At 34.6% G+C, this 12,051-nt stretch overlaps 1 protein-coding gene across 1 annotated transcript; it reads right to left on the bottom strand.

Annotated features, from left to right (window-relative positions):
- Positions 1–1,377: 1,377 nt before the first annotated feature.
- On the bottom strand, positions 1,378–5,956 carry LOC127651528 (mediator of RNA polymerase II transcription subunit 28). Its single transcript, XM_052137404.1, has 4 exons — positions 5,788–5,956; positions 4,580–4,646; positions 2,119–2,231; positions 1,378–1,903 (listed from the first exon to the last, which is right to left on the bottom strand). The coding sequence occupies exons 1-4, from the start codon at positions 5,947–5,949 to the stop codon at positions 1,706–1,708; spliced, it is 540 nt and encodes a 179-aa protein (XP_051993364.1). The 5' UTR covers positions 5,950–5,956; the 3' UTR covers positions 1,378–1,705.
- Between the last annotated feature and the right edge of the window lie 6,095 nt (positions 5,957–12,051).

The raw sequence follows: 12,051 nt of genomic DNA, 5'->3' as shown, positions 1-12,051 counted from the left end.
TAGTGTTGACCACTGCAAAACAGAAGTGATACTCAGAATTAGGTTTGCTCCAATACTAACATTTTGGCATTGGCACGATACCAGTCCTCGTACCTCAGTATCTATACTGACTCGATACTTATGCAACAAATTAAAAAACTTGTTTAAAAAATTAAGAAATTACACATTATTTGTATAATACATTATTGACAAAAACAACTGCATAAAGTCTTATAGATACAAATTATGCCTTTTCTGGATTCCATGTTAAATGTTTTAATTAAATGTTATGATCAAATTGTGTTTAATCAAATACTTACTGTATTTGATTACTTAAAAACTATATTGTAATACCATGCTACTTTTTGTTAGTGTTCCCCCTTCATATACAGTTGAAGTCAGAAGTTTACCTACACCTTAGCCAAATACATTTAAAGAAACTTTTTCACAATTTAATCAAATGAAAATATAATACTTCTCAACTAATATATATATATATATATATATAAGCACAACAGAGCTTTACAGTATTAATTAAAACATTAAATGAAAACAATCTGATTACCTGAGGCAAAATGCTGCCATGGCTGAATCACAAGCTGATCTTCAGTACACTTGCTTATGTGTTATTGTTACAGATAATAATAAAATATGATATTATTGTACCGAGTATTATTGCGACTGCTTTGAATATCATAAAGTAGTAATATTGTTCTGTCGTAATGTCTTCTATTTCACGCAATCAGTTGAATAAAGCTCTCGTTTCAGCGGGACTTTTATTTTGAAAGACATTTGAAGTGCTTCCTGTTTAAGGTTAATTATTATATGAAGCTTCCCGCAACTCGCGAGCTGAAAACTCCGAGCTGCAAAGGAGAAAAAGTTAATTTGAGGTTTCTCAGCCGTTTATACAATAAAGTAAAAAATGCATTAGTAATTTGTGTTACGTTGTGTGGTGCGCAGCGCATGTGACTATATTATTTCATGAAATGACATTCTTCTGCTGTTTAATGATCACACTTGGCCATATAGAGGCTTTTTTGTTATTATTTTCAAATGGTGTTTGATTTCATCTCCAAACTCAAATTACATTACATTCTGCTAATGGCAGCCTACTTCAATATGCTAACGAAATTAACAACATGACGATATCGTACCGTTAAAATGTATTAGTATCGCAATATTTCGTTGGTACCGGTATACCGCGTGACCCTACTCAGAATGGCCACCCAATGCCTCTGACCAGAGACAAAAAAGAAAAAAAAGACCAAGAGTAGTTATAAGCATGAAAGAATTTATGAGAAATCCTGGGCTTCTCCAGTGAGGCACAGCAATGGAATACCAAGCCTAGAGATGCAGGAAGACTGAACACAGGGAACAAAATCAGAAAATGTTATGTCAAAAACATGTTTATTGTAAACTGTACAAAAGGTGTTTGAATCAAATATTATCTAAACCAAAATAATAATAGTTCATCAAACAATTTCTCTCTAACTAAAGCCATTTTTGGTCATTGTAACTCCAGTCCTTTACAAACACATGTCTGTAATTTGAAATAATAGAAATATATTTAGCTTGTAAAGAATGCATTAAGAATGATTGCGACTAGAGGTCAAAGAACCTTGAGGCACTCATGGTCACCTATTGACTTCTTAAGCCCCTGACCAGAGCTTATATTGTGTATGGCCTGGAACAGTCTGAATAGGGTTCTGGATCTCTGCAAAAGGTATCAGTTTGGTTTCATAGGTACAGAGAGGTTAGCTGAGGCCTGCTCCAGGAAGGCCAGTGGACCTTGAGGCAGTTCTGTGGGCTTCTTGTGCTGGACGTTGATGTCCTCCAGCACCTGCTGCCAATGGTGGATCTTGGCAAGATGTTTCTGAATGAGCATCTCTTTCCTCTGAAGTTCATTCTTCAGTTCTGACACATCCTGAGAAAGGCCAAACAGCACTTATAACTACAGTACGTTTAAGACATTACAATGAGGCTGCAAGTCAAAACAAAAAACCTGACATTTCCAAAATGAAGGTGTTATTTTCTACATTTACAACAGTGTGATTTCAATATTGCATGGCTGGATCTTTATCACAGCTGTAGAAAACTATAACAACGGAGCATATATCTAAAACGTGGTGTGGGGTTTACCTCTTTTTCCACCTGTTCTGGTTTCTGCACAGACAATTGCATTCTTTTCTGAAGGAAGAAGCATTCAGTCTGTCTGGCCACATCTAGAAACTTCTGTATACACTGATCAACTCCTGAAAGACACAATACACATATACATTAATTCCTATCTATCCATCTATCAAGTACTGTGCAAAAGTCTTAACCATTTTAAGACTTAAGTTTTTGTGAAAAATATAATGCGCCTATTTTATATATTCTGTGTACCAGGAGGAAATATCAATGTTAGACTTCAACATTCCCTTTGCAAACAGAATTGAATCCAGTCTTTAAATGTCCATTTTTGGTGAGCCTACTGCAGCCTCAGCTTTTTTCTCATTCCCAATTACCTGAAGGTCCTGACCTGTATCTGCATGATTTTATGCATTGCACTGCTGCAATACGATTGGCTGATTAGATAATCAAATGAATGTGTAGGTGTACCTAATATAGTGGTGACCGAGTGTATACTGTATATACTGTGTGTGTATGTATATATACACACACACACACACACACACACACACACACCCACCCACCGATCAGCCACAACATTAAAACTGCCAGCCTAATATCTTGTAGATCCCCCCTCGTGTTGCCAAAACAGCTCTGACCCGTCGAGGCATAGACTCCACAAGGCCTCTTAAGGTGTCCTGTGGTATCTGGCACCAAGCCATAGCAGCAGATCCTGTTAGTTGTAAAGTGGGTCCTCCATGGATCAGTCTTGTTGGGCTAGCACATCCCATAGATGCTCAATCGAAATGAGGTCTGGGGAATTTGGAGGCCAAGTCAACACCTTGAACTCTTTGTCATGCTCCTCAAACCATTCCTGCTCCCCTTGCGCATCATACAGACAGATTGTTTCACTTTTAATTGACTATCACAATTCCAGTGGATCAGAAGTTTACATACACTTAGTTAACTGTGCCTTTATGCAGTTTGGAAAATTCCAGAAAATGATGTCAAGCCTTTAGACAATTAGCTTCTGAGAGGAGGTGTACTGAATTGGTGGTGTACCTGTAGATGTATTTTAAGGCCTACCTTCAAACTCAGTGCATCTTTGCTTGACATCATGGGGAAATCAAAAGAAATCAGCCAAGACCTCAGAAAAAAAAAAAAGTGTGGACCTCCACAAGTCTGGTTCATCCTTGGGAGCAATTTCCAAATGCCTGAAGGTACCACGTTTATCTGTACAAACAATAGTACACAAGAATAAACAACATGGGACCACGCAGCCATCATACCACTCAGGAAGGAGACGCATTCTGTCTCCTAGAGATGATCGTAGTTTGGTGCTAAATGTGCAAATCAATCCCAGAACAACAGCAAAGGACCTTGTGAAGATGCTGGAGGAAACGGGTAGATGAGTATCTATATCCACAGTAAAATGGGTCCTATATCGACATAACTTGAAAGGCTGCTCTGCAAGGAAGAATCCACTGCTACAAAACAGCCATAAAAAAAACAGATTACAGTTTGCAAGCGTACATAGAGACAAAGATTTGATAAAACAAAAATTTAACCGTCTGGCCATAATGACCATCGTTTTGTTTAGAGGAAAATTGGTGAGGCTTGCAAGCCGAAGAACACCACTCCAACCGTGACGCATGGGGGTGGCAGCAGCATATTGTGGGGGTGCTTTGCTGCAGGAGGGACTGGTGCACTTCACAAAATAGATGGCATCACGAGGAAGGAAAATGATGTGGATATATTGAAGCAACATCTCAAGAAGTCAGCCAAGAAGTTAAAGCTTGGTTGCAAATGGGTCTTCCAAATAGACAATGACCCCAAGCATATCGGTCTCCTAGAGAAAGTTGTGGCAAAATGGCTTAAGGACAACAAAGTCAAGGTACTGGAGTGGCCATCACCAAGCCCTGAAATCCGATTGTGGGCAGAATGGAAAAAGTTTGTGAGCAAGGAGGCCTACAAACCTGACTCGGTTACACCAGTTCTCTTTGGAGGAATGGGCCAAAATTCCAGCAACTTAATGTGAGAAGCTTGTGGAAGGCTACCTAAAAATGTTGACCCAAGTTAAACCATTTCAAGGCAATGCTACCAAATACTAACAAAGTGTATTTGAACTTCTGATCCACTGGGAATGTGACGAAAGAAATAAAAGCTGAAATAAATAATTCTCTCTACTATTGTTCTGTCATTTCACAAAAAATGTGTTTAAATGTATTTGGCTAAGGTGTAGGTAAACTTCTGACTTCAACTGTATATATATGAAGGGGAACACTAATAAAAAGTAGCATGGTATTACAATATAGTTTTTAGGCATGGTTCTATGGTAATCCCATAGTATTCATTGAAGTACCACATATATATACCATAAATATAATAATCTTCAAATAGCATATCAAATACCATGGTATAACCATCTACAACCACTGTTCCATTACTTTTGTAAAAGGAAAAAGAAAATAAGAAAAAACTGTTTTACCAGTCCGAATTTCCTCCTGGTCTGTTCCATTCACATAGTCTTGACTCACGAGAGATGCAAAACATGCCTGTGAAAATTAAAACATTAAAAGACTGAATTATAGAACATACAGTACTGTGCAAAATATTTAGGCACTTGTGAAAAATTTTCAAAGTGAGGATTTCTTAAAAAATAGTGACATAAATAGATTTCATCAATCAATTAACGCCATACAAAGTCCAGTAAACATAAAAAAACTAAATCAATATTTGGTGTGAATACTTTTGCCTCCAAAACAGCACCAATTCTCCTTGAGAGCCATGAACCAAACCATCCAGCCATTTTTCTTGGTTGTTGGCAGATAGGATGTTCCAAGCTTCTTGGAGAATTTGCCACATTTCTTTTATTTATTTTGGCTGTCTCAATTACTTCTGTCTTTTCGTGTAATCCCAGACTGACCCGATGTTCAGTGGGGGGCTCTGTGGGGGGCATGCCATCTGTTGCACGGCTCCCTGTTCTTCTATACTATTCTATTTGCAAAAGTAATGTTTGGGAGTCTAAAATGCATATTTCCTATTGACGCACCAAAGTAGCAAAAATACAAATGTTTTGGTGAAACATCTTATGTGCACTTTTGCACAGTACTGCATATTGGCAACAAAAAGCTAATGAAATCTGACTAAAACACTCCACTGACTATCTAATAGTCATACTTGACACTGTTTGGTACTCTGTCCAAAATAAAGCAAACAAGACAGTGTACTGCATGCATAAAAACAAACTGGTGACACTTTGCAATAATTTTACATTCGATAACATTAGTAATGCAATAGGTATCATGGACTAACAATGAACAATATATTTTTAACAGCAATTATGAATATTTGTTAATGTTAGTTAATAAAAATGCAAATGTTCTTGTTAGTTCATAGTGCATTTACTAGTGTTAAAATATACACCTTTTAATTTAATTTTGTATTATTGTAATAGTATGTGCAAAAATTAACATAACCAGAGGTTCATAAATGCTGTAAAAGTATTGTTGTTTGTTCATGTTAAACAATCAAACCATGTTGTAAAGTGTTACAAACGTACTTGTATAATTTCATATTAAATATGGAAGAAAGTTCAGTGCACAAATCATCACTTAATCTGTCCAGAAATCAGTCTTTGCATTAAAAGGATATGAACTCTTCATTAGCATGCAGTTCTTTTAAACCTCTTCTCACCTCGAAAGAAGCTTCCAGCTCATCTACCAAAGTGTTGTTTGCGCCTCTGTTACCGACTTGGCCTGTGAGAAGCCCTGGCTGACCTGAACCACCAGGACCTGTTGGTGGATGAGATCCAGGAGGCTGCTGACCAGGGAACATTCCGCCCATGGACGACGCCATTCTTCCACCGGCAATAGAGCGCAACAGTGCCCCGCCCACTTTTTCAAACGTCTGGGTTCCGGAAGTACTTTCTTCATTAATTTCTTCCATAGACTTTCAATAAAATCCTTCATAAAAGTGTTGAGAGCCACGAAAAAAAAAACATCCAGCTTCGAAGAGAATCACAACATCACTAACTTTGTTTTTGAGGCAAAAAAAAAAAATAAGTATCTGAAAATCGGACATAAAACGGTGGGACACGGCTGTGTATTTACAGCGTTTCATGAGGTAATGGACTACAACCCCATGAAGCATTGCGAATGACCTCATTGAATAAAACACAATGGGAATATATAAAACTATTGGTTTTAGGTTGTTTATTATAAGTATGGAAGCGATATATTTTACGTTTATTACAAAATATCCCGATATGTTCAAATATATAAGAGGGGCACAAACTCGACTACGTCATTCACCGTGCGTCATAGGAGCGCGTGGTCGCTCCAAGGTTTTTTTTTTTTATTGAACAAAATATATATTTTTATAATTTATTTTGTATTATTATTATTGCAGTTATACCTCACAAAACATGGAGCATTCAACAACGTAAGACACAGAACAAAGTTAAAGGAACAAGGAGCAAGATTCAAGACCGAATAGGATATATATAGATTCATACATACACACATATACATACATATATGCATATACACCCATACACACACACACACACACACATATATATATATATATATATATATATATATATATATATATATATATATATATATATATAGATATATAAACATACATATAGATATATACATATATAAAAACACAAAACAAGGATGTACTAAAACAACAAATTCTTTGCCATAGCAAAACATAAAGATTCAATCTTTCTATTTTCTTAAAATATTTGAAGCTCTGGAATGATTTCACAAAATCACAGAAAAATTAATTAAAGGAGGGCTTGCTTTTTTCCATTTATATGTATTATGTATATGATATTTACCCAGCAACAATACCATATTAACATGTCAGAAATTTGGGGATTCAAACTGTTTTTTATAAAAAAGGATATCTTGTAGAACAATAGGAGGAATTGTCTCAATTTTTACTGATAACCAGTTATATATGTCAAGCCAAAATTGTGAAGTAAATTCACACTGGAAAAAAAAAGGTGATTAAGTGTTTCAGGGAAGAAAGAACAGAAAACACAAGGGTCCACCTCGAAATTAAATATTTCTGTAAAAAATCACCTACAGGGTAAATCCTAAATATGATTTTGTAATGAGTTTTCTTAACCTTTGGAGCAACAGGGTATACAAGATAAAAGGTGAAAGATTGATCTCTTACTGAAACTTCAACATCTCCTAGAAAATAACACTGAAAATCCCCAGGGATAATATGTTTAAACACTTTATATATAAGTTTGTTACTACACTTATTATCAACTCCAAATTACAAATTTTCAAGGAAAGTAGAGAAACAACAGGCCTCAGATAAACTACTTTGAATTATTCTTTACAAACCGGTGGGTATAGCTTTACATACTTTATCATAACTTTTAATTGTAGTTCTAACACTATATTTATTAATAAATTCATTATAAGATAAAAAAAATTCCCTTCTGCATCTAATAAATCTTGAATAAAAATAATGCCTTTGACATAGCAATCACTTTTATAAAGAGACTTCCTAGGCATTGTGAGGGGTAAAATTGTGGGTAAATATCATTTTCCAAAAAATCAGTACCTGTTTATGAACAAAAGACTTAGGGGATACATATCTCTCACACAAAAAACAGAATACTCGAGGTAGAGCAAGGCAATAAAATACATATTATACAAGATACAGTAAACAGAGATAGTCTACAAAAAAAAAAAATGTATACACAAAACATCAAAAGCAATAGAAATTAAACACAATAAATTAATATTAAATAATAATAATAATAATTAAATAAAGCTAAATAATATGATAATTCTTTTTTATAATTGTCACCTTCAGGAAATCAGGAGGTAACTCCTATAATGAAGCCATAATTGTTTTAATCAACAGAGCAGTTTTAGCGGCTTTCTTGTTAAATGATAAACAAAGAGAGTCATAGAATAATTTTTGAACGATACAGAACAGTTAACAGTTTTAACCTGTCATCCATTTCATTTGACCCGAAGTCCCAAAACAAAAACAGTACATTCATTATTTCAAATATAATACATTTGTTGTAAGCAGAGAAAATAAGCCAGACTACTTCTTTACTTTACTTCTACTCCTTTACACGCTCCAAGTTTCTTTGATTGGTGGATCTTTCTCTGATGTACCATGGGTAATGTAGTTGTTTACCATGAATTCCGCTATCAATCACGATTTTTAAACAATGAAGTCGAGATTACGCAGACGGTTGGCTTCAACAGAAGCATATACCATCGGTGAACCACCTCGGGGCTCATGGTAGGTCTGTCTTTAAAGGTGTATAAGTTATCGTTAAAAATCAATTCGTCTATGGAATAAATGAATAGGAGTTTTACAGATTTTTTTGCGCATGCGTCAAAGACGTCACAGTTCTGTGAAGGTGCAGCTTGTCGCCACCTCTTGCACGGAGCCCAAAATGCACTTCATATAAAAAGTGCGTTATCATCCAGTGAGCGGCAAATGTTATTAGCAAATAAATATGTTTAAAGTGTTATTATATTTGTTAATATTGTATTATATACTTTTGTTTATGCGAATTTAGAAATGAAACTTAGGGTACAGCGGGGCTAAAGGCACACTTTAAGGGAATTAGCTTTTTTTTTCTGGTCCCAAAGTGTATCAACATTCAAAAAATACATTTATTTTTATTGAATGTTGATGGAGCAACATAATTTGTGTGAAAAAAACAAAATAACAACAGAAGGCTGTTTTGAATACAATTTTTTTTTAAAGGGTGTCGAGGGAGACTTTTACCCCACACCTGGGGTAAAAGTGTGGGACTTGGGGTAAAAGGCCCCCAGGGGGGTTATATTGATATTGTGTAGATTCTGGGGGAAATAGTTAATGGAAAAAATTATCAACTAATGCAAATACTTTTAAGAGAGCAATATGATTTTAATTTTTTTGTAACAAATGAAAAAAATGTTGCTTAATAAAAGCACTTCAGAAAAGGGTGCATAATTTCTTGTTAATTTCAATCACATTTTACATTTCATAAAATCTCAGGTATTCTATGAACACATTAATCTCCACGGTGATTGGATGAGTCAATGTGAGCCCACTTTGAACATTTTCATAACAAATCTATTCACTTAAGAAAAGAAATATGTTTAACATGGGGGCTTTTTGCCTCAAATACTATCCTTTCATGTATTGAACAGTTATTGAAAAACATTTGATTCAATCACCTCAAACTAAATTGAAAATGACAAATAAGTATTTTGTCTCTAAATGAATGTGATAATTTCCAGTATATTCATTAGCTACATACATTAACAGCGATTTAAAAATGATTAAACATCAGATCAAATTGTCTCAAAATCAAACTTTAGAAATGACACGCAATGATCTTATGGAGCAGAAAAATGTTCCCGTGAATAGTGACAAACAGATGTTTATTAAAGTTCTGTGGTAGTTTTTGATGCTATTTAGTATTTTTTGGAGAAAACCTTTGGCCTAGAGGGGCCTTGAGCACCATTGACACCCTTGTGCGACCTTTGGGACATTTTAAGAACTGGATGCTTTTCTTTATTATTCACTCAAAGTTTCAAAAACGTTTTTTTTTAATTAAATTTTAGTTTTATAATGAAATAAATTAATATTGTGGCACAAGTATATTTTTTTCTACAAAACTAATATCAAACATTAAAGGATACGCCTTAAAATCATAAGATCAAAAAATAAGATCATAAGAAACATTTCAGTCAAGCGTAACAAAACTTTTGACCTTGTATGTTTATATTTATATACAGGGTCCAATACAGATTATAGAATACATGCTGTAAAATGTAATTTGTAACATATTTCATTAGATATCTCAAGGTCAGTAAAGTAAAAAAACAATTTGTAGAAACTCCCTCAATACTGTTTAAAAAGTATCCTTCAAGAAGTTGGTTGAGAAAATGTCAAGAGTACATGTCTGCAATTTCTAGGCAAAGGGTGACTACTTTGAAGATGCTAAAATATAACATTACACATATAACATGTTTTAATTTATTTTGGATTTTGTTTAGTCACAACAAAATTCCCATTGTTCCATTTATGTTATTCCATAGTTTTGATGACTTTACTATTATTGTAAAATTTGAAAAATAGACCGCCCTAATATATATATATATATATACACACTGGTTGCCAAAAGTTTGGAATAATGTGCAGATTTTGCTGTTTTGGAAGGAAATTGGTTCTTTAATTCACCAAAGTGGCATTCAACTGATCACAATGTATAGTCGGGACATTACTGATGTAAAACACAGCATCATCACTATTTGAAAAAAGTCATTTTAGATCAAATCTAGACAGCAGCATCACTCCAACACCTTATCCTTGAGTAGTCATGCTACATTGCTAATTTAGTACTAGAAAATCACTTGCCATTATATCAAAAACACTTCTGAAAGCTATTTGGTTCATTAAATGAAGCTTAACATTGTCTTTCAGTTTGAGTTGCCACAGTATGCAATAGACTGGCATGTCTTATGGTGAATATTAGGTCAAAAATGGCAAAAAAGAAACTCGTCAGTCAATCATTGTTTTGATGAAGGCTATACAATGCTTGAAATTGACAAAATCTGAAGATTTCACACAAAGGTGTAACTACAGTCTTCAAAGACAAAGGACAACTGTCTCTAACAAGGACAGAAAGAGATGTGGAAGGCCAGATGTACAAATAAACAAGATGATAAGTACAACAGAGTCGCAATAGACGCCTCACATGTCCTCCGCTGACAGCTTCATTGAATTCTACCCGCTCAACACCAGTTTCATGTACAACAGTAAAGAGAAGACTCATGAGGCCTTATGGGAAGAATTGCAAAGAAAAAGCCACTTTTGAAACAGAAAAATTAAAAGAAAAGGTTAGAGTGGGCAAAGAAACACAGACATTGTACAACAGATAATGGGAAAAGAGTGTTATGGATCTTAACCCCACTGAGCTTTTGTGGGATCAGCTAGACTGTAAGGTGCGTGAGAAGTGCCCGACAAGACAGTCACATCTATGTCAAGTGCAACAGGAAGTGTGGGGTGAAAGGTCACCTGAGTATCTGGATAAACTGACAGCTAGAATAACAAGGATCTGCAAAGCTGTCATTGCTGCACGTGGAGGATTTTTTGATGAGAAATCTTTGAAGTTTTTCAAATTGTAATATCATTTTTCACGTTATTAATGTCCTGACTATACATTGTGATCAGTTGAATGCCACTTTGGTGAATAAAAGTACCAAGTTCTTTCCATAAGAGCAAAATCTGTAAATTATTCCAAACTTTTAGCCGCCAGTGAATATATATTGTGAATATTGGCTTCCAACTTGAAAACCCTCCTTTAACACACTCTTGAACTCTTCTTCGCATTACTGCATTAGTCCACCAGATGGCGCTGCTCTATTGATCAAGAAAGATTTCCTAACTGGACACTTGCAGTCTCATGTTAACATCTCTCTCAACATGTTCTCAGGGTTACGAGGGTTACTTTTGAAATGTATTCCACTACAGATTACAGAATACATGTTGTAAAATGTAATTTGTAACGTATTACATTAGATTACTCAAGGTCAGTAATGTAATCTAAATACTTTGGATTACTTCTTCAGCACTGGTAGATTTTTTCACTTGTTTTGACTATAAAAATTCTGCCAGTACAGTAAGACAAAATACACATATTAAAAATACATTCTCTGAAAAACCTAAATATCTTATGCAGTGTTGTTTCTAAAACAAGATAAATCAAATTGATCATGTTTTAAGGATTTTTAGATATTTTTACAGGAAAACAATACGAAAATTATTATCAAGAATACGATTTTTGAAACATATCAAATACCTCAAATATCAAAAGTCTAATTAGAAAAAATAAATTAAGATCTAACATGAATTTTCTTGATAAAAATATATGATCTGGTAACATGTGCATGTAAAATGGCTAGAATT

The sequence above is a fragment of the Xyrauchen texanus genome, chromosome 11, assembly GCF_025860055.1.
Source record: "Xyrauchen texanus isolate HMW12.3.18 chromosome 11, RBS_HiC_50CHRs, whole genome shotgun sequence".
Taxonomy (NCBI): Eukaryota; Metazoa; Chordata; class Actinopteri; order Cypriniformes; family Catostomidae; genus Xyrauchen; species Xyrauchen texanus.
This window is presented reverse-complemented; position numbering and strand designations above follow the sequence as displayed.